At 45.1% G+C, this 27,856-nt stretch overlaps 1 protein-coding gene and 1 long non-coding RNA gene across 2 annotated transcripts in view; one reads left to right on the top strand and one right to left on the bottom strand.

Annotated features, from left to right (window-relative positions):
• The window catches only part of LOC149459385 (uncharacterized), a 199,138-nt gene extending 188,156 nt beyond the window's left edge, over nucleotides 1–10,982 (top strand). Inside the window, exons 2-3 of the long non-coding RNA XR_016313293.1 lie at nucleotides 10,495–10,529; nucleotides 10,948–10,982. This is a non-coding gene — a long non-coding RNA (uncharacterized LOC149459385). The remainder of the gene's footprint in view (nucleotides 1–10,494; nucleotides 10,530–10,947) is intronic.
• Nucleotides 1–27,856, bottom strand: part of GCC2 (GRIP and coiled-coil domain containing 2) — a 120,410-nt gene that overhangs the window by 44,968 nt on the left and 47,586 nt on the right. The window contains exons 10-16 of the mRNA XM_089681284.1: nucleotides 26,574–26,693; nucleotides 20,982–21,146; nucleotides 19,462–19,566; nucleotides 12,170–12,332; nucleotides 11,637–11,737; nucleotides 11,472–11,549; nucleotides 10,379–10,516 (exon numbers count right to left, since the gene is read on the bottom strand). Of these exons, the coding sequence (XP_089537410.1) occupies nucleotides 10,379–10,516; nucleotides 11,472–11,549; nucleotides 11,637–11,737; nucleotides 12,170–12,332; nucleotides 19,462–19,566; nucleotides 20,982–21,146; nucleotides 26,574–26,693 (870 nt within the window). The remainder of the gene's footprint in view (nucleotides 1–10,378; nucleotides 10,517–11,471; nucleotides 11,550–11,636; nucleotides 11,738–12,169; nucleotides 12,333–19,461; nucleotides 19,567–20,981; nucleotides 21,147–26,573; nucleotides 26,694–27,856) is intronic.

Here is a 27,856-nt window from a genome sequence, read left to right as displayed (position 1 = left end):
TTGTGGGCTGCCAATCGGATTTGCAAGCACATCCAGAAGGATACTAGGAGCTCTACAGGCCTGTGTGCAAATTCTTGGTGACTGTGGGACAATACTTGTGCTCGCCACTGCACCAACTTGTACTGCACTTATGGGACTCGCCACGTCACCAAGTGATACTGTAGTGCTGGTATGTGAAAGACCAGGATGTACTAGGCCGCTGGCGCTTGCCAGTTCACCAAAAAGGTAGAGCGGAACTGGTACTGGCACTCTGCTGCATATGAGAGTCAGCAAAATTTACTGGCAAGTGCTAGCAGAGATCAGGCCTGATTCTGCAAACACTGCAGTTTTGTGTGCAATGTATCAAGTGACAGTGACCTACTTACACTGCACTTGCTGGGGGAGAAGGGGGTGTGTGTGCTGGCAGCTGCTGGGGCTGGTCCCACTAACGCTGCATTTTTGGGGACACTATACTAATGTGAACGCTGGTATAGTGCTGATCTGAACAAATATATTGATCCGTTCAGACACTATACTAGCAATGGAGGTTTATTGTGTATGTGAGCGTGTTCCTGGCAATCAAAAGGTAAAAATGTGATTACTGGTGTACTGATGGGCAATCTGACGCTATCTGGGAGGGGCGCGAAAACCGCGGGAGCGCGAATCCCCAATATATATATGTGATTTTGCACACCCATGCCGCCCTGTAGCAGTATTTCTACTATAGGGCGGCGCGGAAGCAGTTAAACATGTCCAGTGAAAAATTATTTAAAAAATCAAACTTAGTCTTTGCTAAGAAAAAAATCCAAATACATATAAATGAATTGGTTTACATGAAAGTTCTAGTGTTTATAAATGGTGGTATAGATACTTAATTTTATTTCTTTTTTTTTCTAGTAATAATGGTGGCGATCAGCGCCTGATAGCGGGACTCCTGGGGAACGGACTTGGTGTCACTGACATCCCCAGTGACACCAATAGTGATCAGTGCTAACAAAAAAAAAAAAAAAAAAGCACGGACACACTACTAAGGGCACTGGGCAAGAAGGGGTTAAGAGGGGCGATCAAAGGGTTAACTGTGTGCTGGTAGTGTTTCACTACAGGGCGGGGGAAGGGTGTGCTTCACTGTAAGCACACTGCTCTGGATGGCTGTGCACCGGGCGCCGGCGGGTAATCACTGGACGGGACCTGGTGATTGACAGCCGTGGCCACATATGGCGGCACGCCCCCTACCCGGAAATGCAAAATCACGCATATATACACGTGATTTTGCGCACCCGTGCCGCCCTGTAGCAGTATTTCTGCTATATATAAGTTGTGTAGCGAGCGCTTACTGTAATGAAAATTTGGTACAAGCCGCTAGAACACCAAAAAGGTAACCAACATAACCTTCCAAGACAATATATAGATAATAAAGGTGCAGCGCTATTAATAAAATAGTGAAATATCAACATACACTCAATTTTAAGAGTATAAAGATAAGGACATTAGATCATATTGTTCATCTTAAGATAAATTTGATGTTCAGTCTAATGTCCAAAAACATAAAAGGATGTGATGTGCAAATTCTGCTGGGTCTCCTTTGCCAATAAGGAGAAGTGATCCAAAGGTGAACAGGAAATAAATTAAATGCGCACTCACCAGAAGTGCGTTTAAAATACGCATGAAAGAAGTTTCCCCTCTCATCGGGTACATCTAGGTCCTCCGCACTCAGGTCAAGCTGCGCTCCCTGGTCCTCACTAGTCATCCATCATGGCCAGGTTCCCTGGTTCTTCAGACACTCATACACCTCTGGGGTCCCTCCTTAAACTTGATATTAGATGAGTACATCATCTTGGAATTAATATACCCATGATATGACATCAATATTATGGATGTCTGGTTCTGTGCAAACGCACTTCTCCTCTCATTTCCTCTTTCACTGAGCAAGCTCTTGCTAAAAGCTGATTGGTTGCCAGGCACTGCTGCTCCAGATTCTGACTGTCCCAGTCTTAGCAGATTCTCCCCTCAGTCTTCACATAAGTAGATTCAATATTGTAAAGTGCTGTGCTGGCTTCCCTCCTCAGCTGTCACATTATACACACTCCATGGCTAGGTTCCTTGGTGACCTCATCACCCGGCGCCTCCTCTATATATACACGTGATTTTGCGCACCCGTGCCGCCCTGTAGCAGTATTTCTGCTATAGGGCAGTCGGGAAGGGGTTAAATAGATATTGATATTCCCAGAGCGGGACCAGAATGTAAATAGAATGTAAGCTTGTTCAAGTAAAAATTATTTTACAGCCAAGGTAAAATTTGGCAAACATGTACACAGATTTATTAATGAATAAACCACATTAATTAATAGGTGGGAATAAACGAGTCAGAGATACCCTTATCCTTCAGGACCTGCGTTTTAAAAGCCATGCGGTAAAGCCAGCCACTTAGAAACAGGGTACAATAGGGGTACCAGTAAATCATGTTTGTTTGGAAGAGCCCAAGGTTCATCTGCCACAATTCTGAGTATGTCTGTGCACCACATCATTCTGGGCCAATCTGGTATGATGAGGATCACTAGAATGAACCCTTTCTACCTATCCTGCACAGAAGTAGAGAAAACAAACAATCTTTAAGAGACAGAAGGCATAGATCAGCCTGTGTTAGGAATGGACTGGCCAGCAATGGTGGGACTCACCTGCCTTTTGATCTGCAGTACCAGGGCTGGCCAGCGGGTGCTCCCAGCAATCAGAGACTCAACCTTTCAGCCAGCTAACACCTGGAACAGATGATACTGGTGTATTTAAGGGATGGCCAGACTTGCAGACTCGGCCTTGGTGTTGTGTTTGTCCTGGGCCCTGTATCTGTCCTGCATCCTGTTTCTGTTCCTTTGCTGACTTCTCCTGCTCTGATCCTGGCTTGTGACCCTGACCATCCCTCTGTCTGACCCTCTGTACTACGCTGCTTGCTACCTGTTCTGATCCCTGGCTTGTGACCCGGACCATCCCTCTGCCTGACCCTCTGTACTATGCTGCTTGCTACCTGCTGAACCTGGCCTGTGACCCCGACCATTCTCCGCTTGCTCCCCCTGTACCTACCTGCCCAATTGATATTGACCCGGCCTGCCTGACGACGCTTGCTTGTATATACTGTTATCTGTGGGTGGTTTGGTTTGGTTTGTTTGCACCGTATTATGTTTTAGTATTGCACTGCGTTTATGTTTGTACTGTTAGTGTTAATAAATTATATTGTTTATAACATATCTGAGGTCTGCGTTTCCCTGCTTCAGTCACACACCTCTGGTCATACCTGGGAGCCCTGACATTACACCAAGGCCAATCCTGACCAGAAGTGGCTGCACAGGGAAGCCATCTTGGCTTGTTGATGGGAAGGATGGATCTTGATGAGGTTGAATATTTATATCTGCTAGTGTTTGATGACAGGGAGTATGCTTATCAAACTCTGAAGGAGTATACCGGGGATGAATTGCTAGAATGTATACGGCTCGCTCATGTTCTAGTAGATCAGGGCACAGTATTCTCTGAGGTGCAGCCATTGATTGAGGTTTGTGCAGAGTTGGTTTCATCTGGTTCCCCCGAATGCAGGGATGAATTTTTGCCACCATTTAGTGCAGACCAGGTAGAGTCCCTGGTGTGGTTATTAGAGGATGATGTGGGTTACTTTCTGGAGCGTTATTCCACATGTTCACCACAGACACTGAGAGATTGTATAAACGCAGTGCAGTCATTGACCAGACAGACTTTGTGTAAGCTCAGCTTTGTTCAACCCATACTGCAGACATGGACAGATTTGTTGCACCCAGCCTCAGTCAGCTTACAAAAACCCAGTCCTGCTTCTAACTCTACTCCTGTATTCCCACCAGCTCCTCCAGTTACAGCCCAGTATACTTGGCTATCTACCGCATGTCAGTACCCTGTTCCCACTCGCTGCACCTATCCTGCCTTTAACCCTGTAAAAAAGCCCTCTGTAGCAACTGCTCCCTCTCCTGTTCCATCCTCCAGTTCTTCTCTGTCTCCAGTCGTTTGCAGACCTGCGTTTACTTGCAGTGCTCCAGTAGTTAAAACCAGAAAAAAGCGAAAATTCTTTCCAACCAATACCATCCTGCCAGTATCCAAACCGGTGAGCCTGCCTTCCGTGGTTCAGACTGATGCCTGTACGCAGCCTGATGCCTCTACTCGGCCTGAAGCCTCTACGCGGCCTGAAGCCTCTACGCGGCCTAAAGCCTCTACTCGGCCTGATGCCTCTACTCGGCCTGATGCCTCTACTCGGCCTGATGCCTCTACTCGGCCTGATGCCTCTACTCGGCCTGATGCCTCTACTCGGCCTGAAGCCTCTACGCGGCCTGAAGCCTCTACGCGGCCTGATGCCTGTACTCGGCCTGATGCCTCTACTCGGCCTGATGCCTCTACTCGGCCTGATGCCTCTACTCGGCCTGATGCCTCTACTCGGCCTGAAGCCTCTACGCGGCCTGATGCCTGTACTCGGCCTGATGCCTGTACTCGGCCTGATGCCTGTACTCGGCCTGATGCCTGTACTCGGCCTGATGCCTGTACTCGGCCTGATGCCTGTACTCGGCCTGATGCCTCTCTTCAGCCTGAAGCCTCTACTCGGCCTGATGCCTCTACTCGGCCTGATGCCTCTACTCGGCCTAATGCCTCTACTCGGCCTAATGCCTCTACCCAGCATGATGAACTGATCCAGCCTGACGATCCTATTAGGCCAGTTGACTCGATGCCCGCTGTTGATCCAGATGATCCGGTACCTGATCCGGTGCCCGCTGTCGTGCCAATTGACTCAGAGCCCGCTGTCGTACCTGGTGACTCGGTGCCCACTGCCTTGCCAGATGACGCGGTGCCCGCTGGCAAGCCAAATGACCTGATGCCTGGTGACCTAGTGTCCGCTGTCATACCTGATGACCCGATGCCCGCTGTCGAGCCAGACAATCCGGTACCTGATGACCCGGTGCCCACTGTCGTGCCTGTTGACTCGGAGACCACTGCCTTGCCAGATGACGCGGTGCCCGCTGTCGAGCCAAATGACCTGATGCCTGGTGACCCGATGCCCGCTGTCCAGCCAGACGATTCAATGTCTGCCCCGGTGCCCGCGGTCATGCCAGTTGACTCGGAGCCCACTGCCTTGCCAGATGATGCGGTGCTCGCTGTCGAGCCAAATGACTTGATGCCTGGTGACCCGATGCCCGCTGTCCAGTCAGACGATCCAATGTCTAACCCAGTGCCCGCGGTCATACCAGTTGACTCGGAGCCCACTGCCTTGCCAGATGACGCGGTGCCCGCGGTCGAGCCAAATGACCTGATGCCTGGTGACCCGATGCCCGCTGTCCAGCCAGACGATTCAATGTCTGCCCCGGTGCCCGCGGTCATGCCAGTTGACTCGGAGCCCACTGCCTTGCCAGATGACGCGGTGCCCGCTGTCGAGCCAAATGACCTGATGCCTGGTGACCCGATGCCCGCTGTCCAGCCAGACCATCCAATGTCTGACCCAGTGCCTGCGGTCATACCAGTTGACTCGGAGCCCACTGTCGTGCCTGGTGTCTCGGTGCCCGCCGCTCCGCCTGGGGGCCCGAGACCTGTTGCACCGCTTGGGGGTCCAGCGCCCGCCGCTCCGCCTGGGGATCCGGCGCCCGCCGCCCCGCCTGGGGGCCTGAGACCTGTCGCTCCGCCTGAGGGCCCGAGACCTGTCGCTCCGCCTGGGGGTCCGGCACCTGCCGCTCCGCTTGAGGGCCCGAGACCTGTCGCTCCTCCTGGGGGTCCGGCGCCTGCCGCTCCGCCTGAGGGCCCGAGACCTGTCGCTCCATCTGGGGGTCCGGCGCCCGCTGCTCCGCCTGAGGGCCCGAGACCTGTCGCTCCTCCTGGGGGTCCGGCGCCCGCCGCTCCACCTGAGGGCCCGAGACCTGTCGCTCCGCCTGGGGGTCCGGCGCCCGCCGCTCCGCCTGAGGGCCCGAGACCTGTCGCTCCATCTGGGGGTCCGGCGCCCGCCGCTACGCCTGGGGGCCCGAGACCTGTCGCTCCATCTGGGGGTCCGGCGCCCGCCGCTCCGCCTGGGGGCACGATGCCTGTCGCCCCGCCCGGGGGCCCGGTGCCTGTCGCCCCGCCCGGGGGCCCGGTGCCTGTCGCCCCGCCCGGGGGCCCGGTGCCTGCCGCTCCGCCCGGGGGCCCGGTGCCTGCCGCTCCGCCCGGGGGCCCGGTGCCTGCCGCTCCGCCCGGGGGCCCCGGTGCCTGCCGCTCCGCCCGGGGGCCCCGGTGCCTGCCGCTCCGCCCGGGGGCCCGGTGCCTGCCGCCCCGCCCGGGGGCCCGGTGCCTGCCGCCCCGCCCGGGGGCCCGGTGCCTGCCGCCCCGCCCGGGGGCCCGGTGCCTGCTGATCCGCCCGGGGGCCCGGTGCCTGCTGATCCGCCCGGGGGCCCGGAGCCTGTAGCCCCGCCCGGGGGCCCGGTGCCTGCTGCTCCGCCCGGGGGCCCGGTGCCTGCTGCTCCGCCCGGGGGCCCGGTGCCTGCTGCTCCGCCCGGGGGCCCGGTGCCTGCTGCTCCGCCCGGGGGCCCGGTGCCTGCTGCTCCGCCTGGTGGCCCGCTGCCTGCTGCTTCGCCTGGTAATCCGATGTGCCTCTGCCCGGAGTCCTGCCCGATGTGCCTCTGCCCGGAATCCTGCCCGATGTGCCTCTGCCCAGAGTCCTGCCTGATGTGCCTCTGCCCGGAGTCCTGCCCGATGTGCCTCTGCCTGGAGTCCTGCCCGATGTGCCTCTGCCTGGAGTCCTGCCCGATGTGCCTCTGCCCGGTGTGCCTCTGCCCGGAGTCCTGCCTGATGTGCCTCTGCCCGGAGTCCTGCCCGATGTGCCTCTGCCCGGAGTCCTGCCCGATGTGCCTCTGCTCGATGTGCCTCTGCCCGGAGTCCAGCCCGGTGTGCCGCTGCCCGGAGTCCTGCCCGGTGTGCCAGTCTTTGATATCCCGCCAGTTGCCAGACCCGGGCGGTGGAACATTTTGCCCAGCTAGGACTGTTTGGAGCGTCCTGAGGCCGCTCCTTGAGGGGGGGGTACTGTTAGGAATGGACTGGCCAGCAATGGTGGGACTCACCTGCCTTTTGATCTGCAGTACCAGGGCTGGCCAGCGGGTGCTCCCAGCAATCAGAGACTCAACCTTTCAGCCAGCTAACACCTGGAACAGATGATACTGGTGTATTTAAGGGATGGCCAGACTTGCAGACTCGGCCTTGGTGTTGTGTTTGTCCTGGGCCCTGTATCTGTCCTGCATCCTGTTTCTGTTCCTTTGCTGACTTCTCCTGCTCTGATCCTGGCTTGTGACCCTGACCATCCCTCTGTCTGACCCTCTGTACTACGCTGCTTGCTACCTGTTCTGATCCCTGGCTTGTGACCCGGACCATCCCTCTGCCTGACCCTCTGTACTATGCTGCTTGCTACCTGCTGAACCTGGCCTGTGACCCCGACCATTCTCCGCTTGCTCCCCCTGTACCTACCTGCCCAATTGATATTGACCCGGCCTGCCTGACGACGCTTGCTTGTATATACTGTTATCTGTGGGTGGTTTGGTTTGGTTTGTTTGCACCGTATTATGTTTTAGTATTGCACTGCGTTTATGTTTGTACTGTTAGTGTTAATAAATTATATTGTTTATAACATATCTGAGGTCTGCGTTTCCCTGCTTCAGTCACACACCTCTGGTCATACCTGGGAGCCCTGACAGCCTGTGTGGAGACCAAGAAATCACCGGACATCTACTGTGAAGGCCATAGGATCCCTGATCCTGGCAAGGAATTTGTTAAGCTTATTGTTGAAACTGGAGGCCAGAATGTCTACATATGGGATCCCCCACCTTTGACAGATATTCTGAAAGATCTCAGGGTGCAGAGACTACTCCCTTGGGTCCAGGTGTTGATGGCTTACTAAGGCTGCCTGCTACTAGTGCACGCCAGGGATGTGGATTCTAGAGAGGGACGGATTGACAATTTCCCCCCAGGAGAGTATCAATTTGTTTTTATTAGGGCAGCTCACCTTCTTGTGCCCATTTGATCGCTCATGTAGGCCACTGCTGTCTTATTGTCTTAGTGCAGAAGGGGAGCTCCAGGGTAGTACAGTTAATTTGCAGGCTCTAAGTTCGAGAATGTTGATGGGGAGCCTCAACTCTGGGTCCCCTGGACTGTTAGGGAATTGTAAACTCCTCCCCAGCCTGTGAGACCAGGCTCTGTTGTCACCACCTTCCACGACATGAGAAAATCTTTCCTAACTCTGGTCAGAGTTGAACATCCACCATGCCAAGGAGAGATTGGTCTGGCTGGATAGATATATATTACAATCCAGAGAAAGGATAGGTTTGTTCCATGATGTGAGGAGGTTTAATTGAAGTGACCTAAATGAAACTAGATAAAAGGGACTGCCTTGAAGGACGCAACCATTAGGCGTAGAAACCTCATGTAGAAGATCTTGACGATTCCATAAGAAATTTTTGTATCCAACAAAATCTGTTTATAGAGATTTTAAGTCCAATAAGTCCACTTGATTTTGGGGCTGGGAACAGGTTTAAAACTTCAGAACCTTTCCACTGAAGGAACCGGTGCAGGTGAAGTTGTCACTGGCAGACTGCAGGGCAGGAAGCAGAGAGCAGACAGAAGCAGAAATTCTATTTTGTACCCCTTTAAAATGACATACTAAACCTCTAAGTCCAATCTGTCTCAAATCCAGACTGGTGCAAGCACCAATAGATATCCCCCCCACTCCAAGGTTTGGGGTGCCCCTTCATTGTGAGGAGGGCTTTTGAATAGGCTTTGTGGACTTAGGGATCCAAGGCTTGGGTCGAAAAGATGTATTTTGAGGTCAAAATCTGAATGAAGCAAAAATACCTCTTTTACTGAGCAGAGGTTGTAGAGGTAGTAGGAGATTTGGGCTTTTTCTTGTGGAGTAAAAGCACTTTGCCTCCAGTGATTTCCTTGATGATTTTATAAAGGGATTCCGCAAATAAGTATTCACCATCCAGACCAAAACACAATGCAAAAGGTTGAGGGCATCATGTGCAATTGTTCTAAGAACAGAGGTCATTGAAGGAGGGTCACATTCTCTATTTATTTGTTTTGTCCAGTTAGCTATAGTCTTGCAAATACACACAGCAGCAATTGGTGACATTTAAGAGGGCTTCAAAACATGTAAAACACAGAATTCTTAAAAGGAGGACACATCCTCAATAGGAACTGTGAGGCATACATTGAAGACAGAAATGGTGGGATTTACAATCTGAAAAGCCCATTTTCTTAAATTCCTTTCCATAGGATACAATTCAAAAAAAAAAAAAAAAGAAGGAGCTGAGGAGCTTTGATCCTTTCTGGATCAAGGATCAAATCAATCCTCCTGTAATGCACTTTTCAATTTCTGCATGGATTGAAAAAGTATTTTTTGATTCTGCTAGCCCCTTAGTACCCATAGGTGTTTAATTTGGCTGTGATGAATCAGATGCTCCTAGGCAAAGACTAGTTTGCAACAGCATATACGTTAAGAGCAATTGGCAAGAAGCCAAAGCTTGAGGCTCGCAAAATCCTCTGCAGCTTCAGCTGCAATATCTGGTCCTATTCACTTTCCTTCATTTCATTCTCAAAAAGGTTTGAAGGCTCCATCTCTGATTCATGAACAATTCATGAGTCGGGGGGGAGAGGGGAAGTGTAATGTTTTTGACCTCTGGTACTTTAAAATTCTAAAAGTGATGTTTTCATAAGAATTCAGACATAGTGGCAGAGAAATATACTTTTTCAAACTATTGTTGAGGGTCTAGGCTTTGCCCATCATGATGGGCATACCCCGAAGGGGTAATCATAGTCTTAGAATATGAAGGCGATTCATAAAAATCATCAATGGACAGGAGAACTTCATATTGCTTTCTAGAGAAGTTTCGCTGGCCAAAAACAACTTTGAAGCTTTTCAGCTGTAAGTACAGTATGTACTTTAACTGTATTTTATGAAAAAAATTATATAAAACAAAACATAGTTTAGTAACGTCTTTGGTTAGATATAAAGATATAATCTTTCTGCTCTATAATTCAGCAATGCCAGTTGCTGATTTAGGTGTACATAAAAGCCATCCATTAACCTAAAAACAATTACTTACAATGCTATGTTGTGTGGCATAAACTCTAGTAATTGCACGTATTCTGAAGTCAGCTAACCCTAAAATCTCAAGGACGAATGACAAAAAACTATACAAACTAATGCAAAAAGCAAAGCAAAATTCCATTGAGACTAATTAATAACAAAAGATTATACATAAACACACTGGACATTGGGTTTTTCCCGGCCAGGATATCATGGATATAAAAATGGATATCAGCAGAGGTCTACTGTGGATTGAATATTGTATTTTAGTGCAGAATATATAGAGATTGCATTAGATACCTTTGCTGCAGTGCACTCCTCCTGAAGGGCAAGCAATTTTTGTTGGTATGAGTTTGCCACACGTTGATGTTGTTCTGTCAACGCTCTGAGTTGCTCTTGTATTTTGTGTTTTTCAGATGTCAGCTCAGCAACCTGGATCTACAAAGCAAAGGTATAGCAATGGAGACATAACTTGATTGCAGTATGTTTTCATATATGTAAAATACTTTTCAAACAAGAAAAAGAGCACACAAAACATTCCTGTCCTCACCATTTGTAATTTGTGCACCAATTTCTAATCAATTTTTTAGTAATACCACCACTCTACTTACAGTGCATACAGAGTGTGCATAAGTTTATTTCATTCATATTAGAAATATACAATTTTATCATAGTCTGTAAATATGCCCCCAATTACATCTGGTGTGGTCTGCCACTCTTTCTAAGCAATCCATAATACAGAAGGTGCTGAGCTTTGTAGTTCCCCCTCCTTATATAAATTTAGCACCATTGTAAGCGCTCCTATTAATTTGCCAAAGGAGTCGGCCCACCTCAAAACGCATAACCACAACCCTTACATCCCAACATAGGTGACGTCCTTTCCGGAGCCATGTGCAGTCTGCCCTATTGCAAATTTCCAGTTCTCCAGCGCTCTGCAAAGCTCCCCATGCCATACAGAGGACCTGAGCGGATTTTGATCCTGCATGAGGCATATAGACCAGCTCCACATGGACTCGGATGACATCTGCTTGTTCTATCTCAGGGAGTTGCTCATTTATATGTGTGCTTACTTTTATTATACTGCTACACTTCGTATAGTTCCCCCGGTGGTTTCTTCCAGATACTACAGCTACAGGTGCTACCAAATCCACTGAAGGACTGCATTCTGCCCTATAGAAGAAGTACCCACACAGGCAGTTGTATTTACACACAAACTTTTATGTGTAATGTGTCTTTTCCAATAAATAGGTTTTAAACCACTACGCTCAGATGTACCCTCTGCTAGTCTTATCTTAAATAATTTGAAACACCACTAATGTCACCAATATCTACAGAGAAATAATTCCTTAAAGTAATCATGATTTGTATTTTACTCAGCATGCTGCTTACATACCTTATAAGCTTCCACATGCTGCTGACATGCCTCCAATTCCCCTTTTAGTGAGGCCTGGATAATTAACTGATCAGATTCCTATAATAAAAAATGAACGTTAAAAGGGGGTGAGATCAGAAAGCAGCTAAGTAAATGACAGGTTATACATTAGCATGCAGTTCTCACCGTCTGCTTGGAATCAGCTAGTTCCTTTTTGGTTTTAACTAGCAGCTGCTTCATCTTAGTGCTGCACTCCTCATGCTGCTCTATTGTTGTTTGCAATGTTGCTAATCAGAGAAATAGAGATGAAATCGAATTAAATATCTCTTTATGCAATATGAAAAGAGCACTTTAAAAGATCTGCAAGCAGAATGTAAAATACTGTTCGAAAGCAGTATATTCAAATCTCGACAAGGTTCGCATATAGGTGTAATAAAGAAATCCATTACAAAACGTACATTGGTTTTTGTATCATCTTACATTCTCAGTCATGTATGGTAATAAAGAATTTACTAATATATATATATATATATATATATATATATATATATATATATATATATATATATATATACACACATATACATACACACACACACACACACACACACACACACACACACATATATATATATACACACATATACATATACATACACACACACACACACACATACATATATATACACACACACACACACTTCATAAAGATCTCTTACATATTTCTTGTTGTAGAGTTTCCTGTTTCTGCTTTTGGATAGAGATCTCCTGCTTCAGGTCCTCCAACTGACTGCTCTTATGGGTGATTTTCTGGTTGAGCTCTTTCACCAAACGCTCATAATCGGCTATCTCCATATCCATCAATGTGCTCTTCTGAGCATCCTGCAGAAAAAAGGACATGGAGACGTAAAGTACAAGCTATGAAGATAAAGATGCATTGGTAATGTGATACAATAACCACCGCCAGAATGGAAGGAAATATAAAATAGGAATTTTGGATTACGTGAAAATTCCATATCTTGAAGTACAGTGCAGGACACAAGCTGGATAGTCATATACCCTGGGTTTATAGGGTGCTACCTTCAGGTGATTGGACACTGACAAATACTTTCTTGGGCATACTCCTATAACCCCACACCATTCCATGAGTCCTCAGTTATTTAACATACAATGCAATGTAACAATGGACAGAGGCGAGGGTGTCCTGTACTGTACTCAAAGATATTGGATTCACAGGCAAGTCAAAGTTCCTATTATCTTACTTGTACAGTACAGGCTTGTATATACACAAGCTGGATATTCATAGACCCTGGGAACCCAATCACTGAAATGGAGGGGGTGGGCAACAACAAGGCAAACAGAACAGTGCCAAATGCCCCAACAAAACAATGCTCAGAGAGAGAACTGAGAGTGCAGCTGAAGAACCCTGCAACTGAAGGCTGCATCTGCAGAGACTTGGATATCCACCTGGCAAAACTTGAAGAACATATGAACCAAAAGACTGGGTGGCAGCCTTACAGATGTCTAATATCTGAAAGCCTAACAGGTCTGGTGGAGTGAGCATGTAAAACTGCTAGAGGCATCTCATGCTTGACAGCATAAGCCCTCGCAAGGAGTTGTCTTATCCACCTAGCAATAATGGACTTGGAAGCAGGGTGTCCTTTATGAGACCCTGTCGGCAATAGAAAGAGAAAGCCTGTTTTTAGGATAGAGGCCTTGGCTGTCAGACCCTGACAGCTTTGACCAAGTTCAGACAATGGAGAACAATGTCTTTGGGGTGAGCTTTGGAGTAGGGACAATGTCCTCATTAAGGTGGAAGGCTGTTACCACTTTAGGTAGAAAGGAGGGTCTTGGAAGCAAAACCACTATTACCTACAAGAGAGAGTTGCAAACTCCTCCTCCTTTCCACCCCTCTCTTTCTAAGCCCACACAATGTCACCACTTCCAAATCACTGGGGCATTTGCCCTCATATAAATCCCACTACAACTTCACCTTGGTAGCAAAGTTTTTCAGTCAATGTTAACACCTTTGTCACCTCTCAACTATTCAATCGCACCTCTTCTTAACTTAACACAATGGACACAGCCACCACACATTCCAATGGCAACACCCTTGACCTCTTATTCTCTTACCTCTGCAACCTCTCCAACTCCCCTTTTCTTCCCTCAGAGCACAACCTTACCAGCTTCACACTCTCCCTGTCTCCAACCTCCTAACAGGAACAGTTACCCATAGAAACCTTTTGAAAACTCCACCCTTCCCTTCTTCACTCTTCATGACAAAATCACACCGCTGTCCTGCCCAGACCTGGCCACTTCTGTCTACAACAACTTACTCTCATCCTCCCTGGACACACTTACTTCTTTCTCTAAACGCAGGGTCAGGTTTTGCCTGCTACAACCCTGGCAAACAGGGGACACTAGAAGTTTCAGGAGACACAGTCATGCTCTTCAGTGAGCATGGAATAAAAACAAAATCCCTGCAAGACTCCACTCTCTACAAATGTGCCCTTCTCAAATACAACTTCTGCCTCCACATTGCTAAACAGACCTACTAAACCACTCATCAAAACCTTCTCATCCAGTCCTCGTCAACTCTTTTCTACCCTTAATTCCCTACTCCACCCCCATTGCCTCCACCCACCAACTTACTTACAGCCCAAGAGATTGCCAATCATTTCAAAGACAAGATTGATACAATTCATGGTGAGATCTGCAGGTGTTCAACTTTTTCCTCCAACCAACATACCAGGTCCAATACCACATTCAACACTTTCCTCCTTTGACCCTTTTACCACTGAGGAAGTTGGCAAACTACTTTTTGAGGCTCACTGTCCCCTCAGAATTACCATAGCCCGCTCCTTGTTCTATCCTACACTCTCAAACCACATTTTCAATCTCTTCCTCTCCACTGGCACCTTTCTCTCCCCCCATTCAAACATGCGCTGGTTACCCCCATACATATCCACTTCTTGACTGCATTATAGCTGACAGCTACAGCGCGGTCGTCCAGTTCTGGGAGGGCGTCATATGACATCCTCCCAGGGCACGCACCCGGCACTCTCTGTGATCCCTGTGTCCTTCAGACACAGCTGATCACATGACACAGTAAAGGGCCGATTACAGCAGCCTTTTACCATGTGATCAGCTGTGTGCAATCACAGCTGATCACCATGTAAATACACTTGCAGGTTATTGGCAGTAATTTTCGCACACTGTCCGAGTGTGAGGAAAGTACTGCCCATAACCAGCAACTGTGAAAGGAGACAGCTACACTGATAACCAAGGCACGGATTATCAGTGCAGCCCCAAACGTGCCCAGCAGTGTCACCAGTCAGTGCCCTTCAGTGTTGCCTATAAGTGCCCATCATTGCCGCCTATCAGTGCAGCCTCATCAACGCACATCAGTAAAGGAGAAAAATTACCTTTGCTTGCAAAATTTTATAATAGAAACCAAGAAAAAAAACGTTTTTTTCTTTCAAAATTTTCGGTCTTTTTTAGTTTGTTTAGCAAAAAATAAAATTCCCAGTGGTGATTAAATACCACCAAAAGAAAGCTCTATTTGTATAAAAAAAAAAAAAAAAAACCAAGCTGATAAAATGTTCATATGGGTACGGAGTGCCATGACCACGCAATCATCAAAGTGCAACAGCACTGAAAGCTGAAAATTGGCCTGGGCAGGAAGGGGGCAAAAGTGTCCAGTAGACAAGTGGTTAAAAACATCCTTACTGGACCCCACCTGTTTAAACTACTTAAGACCCATCTCTCTGCTCCCCTTTGCCTCCAAGCTTCTTAAACACCTTGACTGCAACCATATGAGTTAATACCTCCCTGATTACATTCTCGACCCCCTACAGTCTGGTTTCCACCCACAACATTCCACTGAAACTGCCCTACTAAAACACTAGTGACCTACTAACTGCTAAAACCAAACGGCCATTACACCATACTTATACTCGTAACTTTTGCTTTTGACATAGTTGACCACCCACTCCTCATCAATAAACTTCACTTACCTTAATGTACAAAATACAAAAGGTTAAAAAAAAAACAAACAAACAAAAAAAAACCTTTTGCCGTTAGGACCACTTAAGGCTAAGGTTTTAGTGAGGTCCAAATTGTAGGAAAACAAGAATGCAAGATACAGAGTAATTTGTGGGGCTGAAAAGTCTATGTTCATACGAGGTTAAAAAAAAAAAAAAAAAAAAAAAGGGATTTCCAGGTATGGTAGTATATTTGTACAAGTGACTTTTCTGTCTCTGAGAAAGTTGGGAATTACGTCTTTGAAGTGGAACTTCACTTTCTCAACCAACACTGACCATTTTTAATCCTATGGCTGCTAGCATTAGTAAATAGATCAGATAAGTAGATCATATTTACTTGTTTTAAGCTCTATGCACACTGGCTTAAAAAAACAAACAAAAACACTGCTCCTAGAGGAGTTTAGTGCTTTGCCTGTAGAAGCAACTAATATTATCCTATTTGTCCAAGCACATTAGGCGGTCTAGAAAAACATTTAAGCTCAGCAGGTTTGGCCTGTTTGCAAAAAGGCCATGGATGGTCTAAAAGTTTAAAGTATGTCTGTTCACCAGGTTCTTCAGGGCCAGTCTGGTTCAAAGAAAATCACCACTTTTTTATTGTCGTCCATTGTGCAGAGCAATCAAGGAAGAATCCTCTCTGTAGAGATTGCAGATATTAAATAGATGGAGCTCAGAGAGTTACCAGGGCATCCAGTGCCAGAACTAGAGGATCCATGGTCCTGACCACAAACACAAGTACATTTTTGTTGAACCTGGATGCCAGTATGTCGAAATCTGGAATTTCCCATCTCTGACATATATTGGGATGAAGGCACCATTCCCCGATCCAGGAAGTAATGGCTGAGGAAATCCACCTGCCAACTGTCCACTCCTGGAATGCCAACAGCAGAGATGGCTAGACAGTGGTTTTTTGTTCAGGACTGAATCAGACTTATTTATTTTAAGGCTGGCACCCCCCCCCCCCCTCCAATGACCAATGATTGATATAGGCTGCTTCAGCAACACTATCAGCACACTGACCAGGTGTCCATGAAGAAGGATAGTCCAGAGATGCAGAGCCAATTTTAATGCTCCGAGTTTCAGGATGTTTGCTTTCATTTGGGGTCCAGATTCCTTGAAGCATAAGAGATTGGAACACTCCTTTCCAACCTGTGAGACTGGAAACTATTACCACTTTCCATGAGTATGAAAAAAACGTTCCCATTTCCAAGGCTAGGTTGAAAATCCACCAAGCAAGGGAGTACCTTGCTTGACTGGAGAGAAGCACAGGAAGATTGAGAAAGATTGAGAGAAGGAGTGTGTTTGTTCCAGGGAAACAGTAATCATTAATGTTGCTTCAAAGAAGCCTAGAGTGGAATTGAGCAAAAAAAGCAGCCTTTACTAAGGCTAACATGAGAGCTAGGACTCTCATGGAGAAATACACGGAGAGGTGCCTTTTTGATCTTAAGGTTCAAGCATGGGAACTTGAGGAAAGGAAAATGATTACACGGGCCGTGTCTAGAAGTCTAGAATGCGCCCTACGTATTCTAGATAAAAAGGATGACTGGAGAGCAATCTGAATAGTGTTTTGGTTGTTTGAAGATAGTTTTGAATGAGATTAATCCTTTAAGCCAAGAACATCAAGGTACCCTGTGACCTGAATGCTTTGAGTTCCTAAGAGGGCGAATACAGGGTGCAAGCACCATTGTGAATGATCCATGAGCAGAACAGCAGTGGAGAAAATTGGAAGGGTTTGTCTTCTACTGCAAAATGAACAAAGGACTGATAACACGATTAAAAAGGGAATGTGTGGGTAGGGATCCTGAATGTCTATTAATGTCAGATATTCCCCTTGTCTCAGTCATGCAATTACGGACTTTACGGATTCCATGCAAAACTTTGGAACAAGAAGGTACTTGTTTAGAGATTTTAGGTCCAGAATAGGATAAATACCCTCAATGGGTTTTAACTCCATAAACAGGCTTTTAGCTATAAGAGTCTGCACTTATAGACAGAAATGAGAGCCCTTTTGGAAGTTTGTGTCTTTAATTATTTTCACTGCATATAGCTAGGCAACATAGCTAGGAGTGAAATATTTTTCAGGAGTACCTAATCATTATAAACTTATTACTTGTTCATGAATGGGGAATGCCTTTTTATAAACTGCTCAAAAAATGTAAGGAACATTTCGAAAACACATATCTCAATGGGGAAAAAAAAGATGGATATCTATACTGATATAGACTGTGTAATTTGTTAGGAATGTAAGGATGCCCCATCGTTTGATGGAAATGAAAATGATCAACCTACAGAGGACTGAATTCAAAGACACCCCAAAAATCAAAGTGAAAAAATTATTCAGCAGGCTAGTCCATTTTGCTGAAATTTCATTTCAGCAACTCAAAATGGTACTCTGTAGTTTGTATAGACCCCACGTGCTTGCCAACGTCAGGGCATGCTCTTAATGAGATGACGGATGATGTCTTGGGGTATTTCCTCCAAGATCTGGACCAGGGCCTCACAGAGTTCCTGGACAGTCTGAGGTGCAACCTGGTGGCGTAGTATGGACCAAAACATGATGCCCCAGAGGTGTTCTATTGGATTTAGGTCAGGCGAGTATGGGGGCCATTCAATGGTATAAATTCCTTCTTCCTCCAGGAACTGCCTGCATACTCTCGCCACATGAGGTCAGGAGGAACCCAGGACTCATTGCACCAGTGAAGGGTCTGACAATGAGTCCAAGGACTTCATCCCGATACCTAATGGCAGTCAGGGTGCGATTGTCTAGCCTGAAGAGGTGTCATACACCGCCTGACGGTATCTCTAGCAATCCACAGGACAGAATTCCCCAGGGCGCGGGGTCTAAGTCCCAGTCTGCTTGTTCACCAGGGCCCCTGACGGTGAGGATGGACTTGGAGCAGACAGTGACCAGGTCATGGCCCCTGAGTGCACCAACCTGTGGTAGATGGAACCGCCAGAGGTATGTACTGGAAGAGAGCCTGATGTGAAGAGGAGGATATACCTAAGCAGTGACCGGATCCGTGCCGGATGGATGGCAGGGTAGTGTAGCGTAGTCAGACAGGCTGGGTCGGTAACAATGGAGACAGCACAGTACAGAGCAGCGGACAGAGAGTAGTCGGGTCACAAGCCAGGTTCAGCAACAGGAGGTCAGATAATCAGGGGTATGCAGGAGAGTAGTCAAATGAGCCAGGGGTCAGAGCAGGAGATGGTCAGCAAAGCTCAGGATCAAGCAGGGTCGGCAACAAGGTCAATCAGCAGGAACAACGAGCAGGAACAGGATAATAAAGACCATACGGCAACTTGAGTCTGTGCAGGGCTGGTTTAAATAGTGCGCCCTGCACTGTCATTGGTGCCAGGCACGCGTCCGCGATTGTGCATGAGCATATGTGGCCGCCGCCGCAGCTACCTAGGTCCTAGCGCCCGCCGGTTAGAGTGCATCGGCGTTTTGCGCATGCGCAGACCCGTGCGCTGCCATGATTGCTGACAAGAGGTTTGTGTGTCCCTCCATGGGTATGCCTCCCCAGACCATCAATGACCCACCACCAAAAGGGTCATGCTGAACGTGTTGCAGGCAGCATAATGTTCTCCATGGCTTCTCCAGATCCTTTCATGTCTGTCACATGTGCGCAGGGTGAACCTGCTCTCATCTGTGAAAAGCACAGGCACCAGTGGCGGACCTGCTGATTCTGGCCATTTAACACCAGAATCGGCAGAATGTCACTGTTCCGCAGTCCCGCTATATGTCGCTGATCGCTGCCATTATTAGTAAAGAAAAAAAAAAAAAAAAGAAGCCCAGTATAAAAAAACAAACAAAAAACCGCACAGGCAATCAATTGGCCGTGCAATTGTCGGGTTAAAGAAACGCAGCGCCGTAAAGCAAAAAATGGCCTGGTCAGGAAGGCAGGTAAATCTTCTGGAGGGCAAGTGGTTAACTTAAAGCAATGATAGCTCTAAAGTAAATATTATGTTACCTTCCTAACAAGTTCAAGCTCTTGTGTAATTTTCTGTAACTTATTTCTCTCTTTCTGAAGTTGATGTTGAAGTTCTTCTATCTGCTTAAGAGCACTGTTGTGATCCTAAAAGAAAATAAACGATAGTTAGTATAGCATAATAATTTACATTTGTGTACTTTTAGTTGCTATTCTTGTTATTTGCTGTTGATTCACCTACTTTTAAATCATTCAAAAATATTGTACAGTGTAGCAGCATATCACATGCAAAATAACTGCATTCACTAACAGCTGCTTTCTTAATAAACAGATTTTCTACAGATGAGAGTTCAATAGCCACATTTAAATTTCTGCACTGAAGGCAGCAGGTAAAGGTGTCTACACACAGACAGACATTGTCTGTACAAGAGGCAAGGAGGTAAAGGAGGCTATACACATACAGATGAGGGTGCAAATAAACAATTACACCTTGGATATAGAAGGTGTAGCTTTACCATTTCTAGGTAGACACCAAACATCCATATTGTAAGAACCAAATAACTAGGCTGGTACAATATTTGCACAATTGTAACCTCCATCTTAGCAATTTAAAACTCACAAAATGGCCCACACAATCAAAAAGGCAAAAACAAACAGGATGCACGAATTGCAGTACATCTGAAGCAGTTTATAATCCCCTAAATATCTCCTGCTGTGTTTAAAAACCTTTCAATCTAAAATATTATATATGGAAGCAAAAAACTGGAAAGGCTTGTATTCACACACATTCTTAATTAAATAAAAATTTTAAAATGATCAACGTTCATGAGAATATAAAACGTATGAATGTTTTATTATATTTCCTAAATATCAAAAAACACACATTACATATGCACATATGTAATTCATGTTTTTGATATTTAAGAAGTATAATAAAAATTCTATACACCATGTTCTCATCAACTTTGACAGGTCATGGCTAAAAATTAAGAGAACTGCTGTGTCTATATACAATAATTTACAGTTTTTGGTCCCATTTAAAAAAATGTAAGAAAATAAATGACGAGTTCATTCTTATTTTGTTGTATTCTATTCCCTGAAATTCTGAGTCCCTAATAAAGGTCTCCTCTCCAGCTGTACTACCTCAGAACCCCTTTAAATCGTCCCCCTAAAGGGACCACAACTCCGATAGTGGGTAAATAGAACTGCCATCCAGGACCAAAGTCTAGCATCCTGTACAGCATCCACAGACACACACAGTGCCTATGGCTCCTGCTGCTCTCAGAACCTCCTGTGAAGCTAGTAAGAGGGAGCAGTGATGCTGTTGGGATGGGGGCAAAACAAGTAGTTGGACATTTTTTACCTTGATGCAGTGGATGCATTAAAATTAAAAAAAAAAAACGTTTTGACTTTAAATTCACATTAAATATATAAAAAGAAATATATGCAAAACTGTAAAAAATGCACTTAAAATAGTTTCCAGTTACGTGTTGTAATATTTACAGAAGATAGTTGCTGCCAGACTGCCAAAATGAATGTGAGTTCTATTTTATCATACTTGCCTTTATTTTTTGCTCTTTAATCAGTTTTTCAGCTTCCAAGTCTTTATCTATTGCAACTTTAGCTCTCTGCAGTTCAAGTATCTGAGCTTCCAGTAACCTGTTGTTGCACTGCAATGTTTCCATGCGGGTCACCAGGTCTTCATTAATAGAATTCATCTTCTCATGCTGAAATACAGTTGAATGACTTCAAAGGAGTTCTATGGTCACAGCATACACTTTCATTTTAAAACATCAGCAATGTGGCAATGCAAACAATTATTACCAATCCAATACAATCTTACTTGGAAAAAAAAAAATCTCCATTCATGTTATCAGTTCTGCCTATCTGATGGTCATCTCTTTACACAACTTTTTGGATTCAATGTATGCTTTGCAGCTTATCCTCTGCAGTTTACTTTCAACTTCTAATGACTACATATCCTAAAGGTACTTCACTGACCACAAACAGTGGTTTCTTGAACTGGCTCTGCCTCCGGAGACTTTCAGCCCCTCAAAGGGCAGGCTCTGTAAAATCTGTGAAACAGCAGTACCTACTCACAGGGCATTGTGAATACATTTCACAGAATTTAAGGAAGTAAATGTGTGGGGATCTTCACAAAGTAAGTTTACAAAGATCATTCAGATTAATAAGAGTAGGCTAGAAAAAAAATAAAATACAATATAGAAATATATAATTAAAAATTGTATCCATAGATACGAGTTAAGTTAAAGCAGAAAACAGTTAAAATGTTACTAAACCCCCAACAGTAAAATCAGTCTGCATATGCAATAAAGCATGCTTGTTATACTTACTGTGGAATCTAAGGGATTAATCCTCCACATTGTGTAAAAAGGCTGTTTGATTCTGTCTTCTCTGATCCTCCCCTTCTTCTATTGTCCCCAATCCATCTGTTGACAGTACAGAGCCCTAGGAGGCACTCTGCATATGCTCAATTTAGAAAATATAAATAAGTGAGCGCAATCCCAAAAGCGACCAATGCACTAAAAGGAACCACAAAACCTTTCTAATAATATCACGAAAGCAAAGAGTGCAGCGCTATATAAAATTAATTGCAGAAAATTAAAAATAAATATAAAATATAAAGATAAGTCCACTGTAATTTCGAAATACGAATTCCTCAGTCAACAGCGAACATTCTAGTGTTGTAGATGCAATCCGGTCTCCCGTTGTAGTAATATGAATAGATTGCCTACTCACCAGAAACCCAGTATAAAAACGCATATCTGGATCACATGCATCCTAGGATCTCGGATAAAGACAGCCTGGAAACGGAATCCTCTGATGGTCCCTCATTAGTGTAAGGAAAGGATACCGATCTGGTCTCAAAGCGCTTACTCCTTCAGATCCGCAGCACATGGACATTACAAGGAGGCAGAAAAACACATTTCCATATCTGGCACTGAGCTTCCACACCTCAGCCCCAGTTTTTTAGGCAGTGCTGCGAATCTGAAGGAGTAAGCGCTTTGAGACCAGATCGGTATCCTTTCCTTACACTAATGAGGGACCATCAGAGGATTCCGTTTCCAGGCTGTCTTTATCCGAGATCCTAGGATGCATGTGATCCAGATATGCGTTTTTATACTGGGCTTCTGGTGAGTAGGCAATCTATTCATATTACTGCAACGGGAGACCGGATTGCATCTACAACACTAGAATTTTCGCTGTTGACTGAGGAATTTGTATTTCGAAATTACAGTGGACTTATCTTTATATTTATTTTTATTTTTAATTTTCTGCAATTAATTTTATATAGCGCTGCACTCTTTGCTTTCGTGATATGCTCAATTTAGTGTGTATTGCTAGAGTTTTTTTGTTTAGTTTGTTTTGGGAGGGTGCATGTGATTGGCACCTGGCTAATCAGCACTGTCCAGACAGAGGGTCGGGAGTCATGCACCCTCAAGGGACAATCAGAGCAAAATGAAAACTCCCCCTACAAGCCCACCAGTGATCGGCCGGACACTGATAGAAGTCACAAGACTGCTCTAACTGCTGATGAGAAAAGGTATTTAGCAGTTTATATATACTACAATATTCACATTTACCATGTTCTGTGTACTATGGGAGACCAGATATAGTAAATGCAGGGTCCTGGGTTTAGTAACACTTTAAATTTTATTCCGAACAGCTAATCTTTTCTCCTTGTTATATCAACATGTGTTTTCTCATTTACTAAGGGAGCTCAGCTTCATCTTTTTCAATGCCAGACAGAGCTGTGAAACATGACACAGCACTTGTATTCATAAACCATAGGATGTCACAAAACAAAAAAACCAAAAAAAAAAAAATGAAGGCTGGGTAACAACATGGCAAACAGAACAGCCAACAGGCCCTCAAAAAAAACAAAAAACAAATAAGGGTAAGAACCCAATAACACACTCAGATAACAGGTTGAAGCACCTTGCAGTTGAAGCTTGTCTCAAGTCGATGCATGAGCATCCACCTGGTAAAACCAGGAGTACATGTGCACAGAGGACCAAGTAAGAGCCTTGAAAATCTCTGGGTACAGATACTTGATGTTGGAAAGTCCAAGAGATACCAACAGACCTGATGGAATGATATCTGATAGGAAAAAGATAAACCCTTTTCTTAAAAGGGTAAAGGCCCTAGATATAGGTTGTTTGATCCACCTGGCAATGGTAGAGCGAGAGGCAGGATATCCCATTTGAGAGCCTGAAGGGAGAACATTCAAAAGACTCAGTTTAGCAAATAGAAGCCTTGGCTGCCAAGTAGACCCTGAAAACTAGGAAAGGAAGTATGGAAAAATTCCTTGGCGTGCTTAGGAGCACAGAAGAAATAAAATATCCTCACTGGTTATTTACCATCTCCTACCTGATTTCTAATATGCACTCCCCTACCATTCGTCATATGTTGCACCTTTTCAGGAGTGAGAACTTTGCTGCCTTTCTCCTCATTATCCTCTCCCCTGCCCTGGATCCCCAACACTTCTGTTTACTTTGCATATATTTCTTATTGTCAAGTTAATTAACCACTTGCCCTCCAGAGGATTTACCCCCCTTCCTGACCAGGCCATTTACTGCGCTGCATTACTTTAACTGACAATTGCTCGGTCATGCAACAATGTACATAAATTAAATTTATGTCCTTTTTTTTCCCCCACAAGTAGAGCTTTCTTTTGGTGGTATTTGATCACCTCTGTGATTTTTATTTTTTGTGCTATAAACAAAAAAAGAGCAACAATTTTGAAAAAAAAACAAACAATATTTTTGAAATCTAAATTTCGTCATAAATGTAGGCCAAAATGTATTCTGTTGGATATCTTCGCTAAAAAAAAAACAAATACGTGTAAATTAATTGGTTTACATGAAAGTTAGTCTACAAATGGCAGTATATATACACTGTAATTTTTTTTTTTTTTTTTTTTTTTACACTAGTAAGCAGTGATCAGCGACTTATAGAGAGACTGCAGCGGGCATTCTGACACTGGGTGGGAACTAACTGCCACTGACATCCCCAGTGACACTAATAGTGATCAGTGCAAACAAAAAGCACTGACACTGTACTAATGACATTGGGCAGGAAGGGGTTAACTTTTGGGCAAAGTGTTGTGTGCTGTGTTTGTTTTACTGTGTGTGCCATTTTACCTTGGATACATGCTCTCTCTCCCCTGTCAACTTTACAGGGCGATCGCTGAGTACCGGTGAGGAATCTCTGGCCGGGACCCAGTGATTGACATGCCTAGCCACCAATGGCGGCGCTGGTAGGGCAGCGCGCACACGCACTCCCTACCCGTCAGCTGGAAGGTGTTTGCAACTATGTCACCAAACAAGCAGCAATGTTGTGTGTGAAAAACCTGCAAAAATTTAAAAAAGGTAAACCTTACCTTCCCCAGTCTTGTACAGACATTTACAGAGGGTGATAAAACAAGTAAAATAACACCCCACAAAAAAAATAAAAAATACACTAGGCCAATTAGAGGGAATCCTTGTCTTACCTATCCATGCTTCAGGTCCCCAAAGAGGACCAAACTTCAAACATCACGGTAGGCATACCCCCAAATTCTTCAGGATCTGGGTGCCAAAGGAATAGACCATGGCCCAAGACCCATATAAGCACCCTGTGGCAAACTAAATTAATTGCCAAACAGAGAGTCAAATGCAGTATCCAGTGTGCAAATCAACATTACAGCCCAGCCTTGCTTATGAGGGGTACGGGCACGGTTCCCAAGATATGCATTGAAGGAAACTGCTTGTGGGCCCTGAGGCAATAAGCAGCTGGATCTTGATAGCAGTGTCAGTCAAATGTAGAGAAGAAAAATTACAAGAATTGGTGTCCAGTGGGTGTACTAGAAGGCATTACCAGCAAAGCTTTTTCCAGTGTCCAGTCACCTGCAGATAACGGCATATAACATATGGTATAGAACCACACATCCTTTGTCCTCTACTGAACAATTATAACACATTTTGCTTTGACTGGCCAAAGTCTCCACAACCCAGCAAACATTTCAAGGGTGGGGGGCTGCCACAGGTCCACATAACACAGAGGCATTCACCAGTCCATGCTGTAGGGCAGGGGTAGGCAATCTTTTAGAGGTGGAGATCTAGCTGAACAACATGAAAGAGATCAAAGATCAAAGATCGCCGGGCGTTCAGTGCCATAAACAAAAAAAACAAAAAAACAAAAAACTAGCAAGGCCTAACTATTTTAAATAGCAAGGAAAATGTAGAAAAATATAAAAACAAATGTCACTGTAAAAATACAAACTTAGCCTACCTTTAAAAAATGGACAGTGTCAGTCAGTAGAGCAGTGGATGGTATCAGTAGGGCAGAGGTTGGTGTCATTAGTTTTTATTTTTACATTATTTTTTAGTATTTTTCACAATTTCCTTTCCCTGTTGAAAGGGGAGCACTTGGGGAGGGACCAGGCAGTAGAACCAACCTAGCAATAAATCACCTGTGGGTTAATATGAAAAGGTTAATTTAGCCAGCTCCTCCTCCCGCACTCCATCCTGAGCCCTGCTGACTTCCACTCTCCGCTGTGCACGGAGAATGATAGCAGCAGCGGAGGAGGCTGGGGGAAATTGGGGGGGGGGGGGGGAGTCTTCCTTTAACTTGCCCACGGTCAACAGGACAGGTAGACTGCGATCGGATCAATGGGTTGCTGACCCCGTGTAGGGCCATTAGGTTCAGGCACTTCACAAATAATGTTACATGCTCCCCCAAAGGGCCTTCAGTGATTTGACTCACCTCCAGGGGAACCACTGTCCTGGGCTTGTAGAGCCCCCAGGAAGTGAGATCATTGGGTAAGCTGTACACTCAGGATCCAGCACAGAACGGCAGATATTACAGGTCATCCCCACTCTGCATACAAAGAGCAGGTAAAGCCCGCCTTTGCCCCAGTGGGGGTATAAGGAACTGGCCAGGAGACGTAGGAACAAGTTCAAAAAGAAGATAATTTCCAAGAGACTAAGGAAAGCATCCATCGCCTTCAGGCACCAGCACAAAACTGAGGCTTGATTGAACTTGGAGGATTTATGCCTGCATGGATATTGCAAATATTAACTCCTCTGTAATGTACAATTAAGAAAGGGTTTTGAATACAAAAATCAAAAACAAAATTATTGTATATCTACCTCCAGAAGAGCAGCATGTAAATGACGTGAGACATCGTCCAATTGACGTTCTGTGTAGCTCGCCCGCTCCTTTTCCTTTTCCAGCAGTTCCACTTGTTTATCATATTCTACCATGAGATTCTGCAATACCAAGAAACAATTACTCAACAATCACGTATGCTCAATATCTATTTGGAAATCATGATGAACACAAAAGCAACCACATTTCTGATTGCTGTAAATAACAATCCAATAAGTAATTACCGGTTCAAATAACGTAACAGTAATAAAATGATCCATAACCATGTTATCATAAAGGTATATTATCACTGTTATTTTATTAAAAATGAATAACAGAAAGGCTGAAATTCCTCTCTTGGGAAAAAATTGCCACTACAAATGCCTTTCTGTGCTGGTTACATGTCTGTAGGTCAAGGCCTAGGTCATGTAATCTCTGTTAAATAAGCTGAATAATGGCTCATACACACAACAAAGTGCACTGTAATGTACAATCTTTTGTGAATTTAATTAATTTATATTTCAATAGCGCTCTTCTCCTTGAGGACTCAAATTGTGTATCAAGTTGGCATTGGAGCAGATGAGGGTAAGGCAGCCATTTTGGGGTGTTCAATGGAATATCATAACTAGGGCTAATAGACATGAGCCATTTAACCTACCAGCATGTTTTTGAAATGAGGCAGAAGCACAGAGTACCAAAAAAATAAAACACACAAGCACAGGGAGAACATGCAAACTCCATATAGATAGTGTCCTGGCCTGGATTTGAACAGAGGACCCAGTTCTGTAAGGCAGAAGTTCTAATTATTGAGCTGCCCTTGAGGGGATGGTTTTGTCAGACAGCTATATCAAGACACAATTTTAAGCACAGCCTAATACACAGAGCATATACAGTATGTCTGTATCTGTGTGTAGTGGTGAACTTTAATACATGTGCATTGCAGCTCAAAGTGGATGTGTGTTGGCGTGCAATTAACTACATTTCAGCACACATATTGTGTGTTATACGTGTGCTATGGTGTGAATGAGCCCTAAGAGTTCAGACTATTATTTATTTCAGGTCCTTATATAGCGCCGTCAATTTACGCAGCGCTTTACATATATATTGTACATTCACATCAGTCCCTAACCCTCAAGGGGTGTACAATCTAACTTACATTCATACATACACATACAATGACCAACTTAGACAGGAGCCAATTAACCTACTAGCATGTCTTTGGAGTGTAGGAGGAAACCGGAGTTCCCGGAGGAAACCCACACAGGTACAGGGAGAACATGCAAAC

The sequence above is a fragment of the Staurois parvus genome, unplaced genomic scaffold (genome assembly GCF_062004578.1).
Source record: "Staurois parvus isolate SC_StPar_1 unplaced genomic scaffold, SC_StPar_1.0 ptg000262l, whole genome shotgun sequence".
Lineage (NCBI taxonomy): Eukaryota > Metazoa > Chordata > Amphibia > Anura > Ranidae > Staurois > Staurois parvus.
The sequence above is the reverse complement of the archived record's forward strand: the minus strand, read 5'-3'. Positions and strand labels throughout refer to the sequence as shown.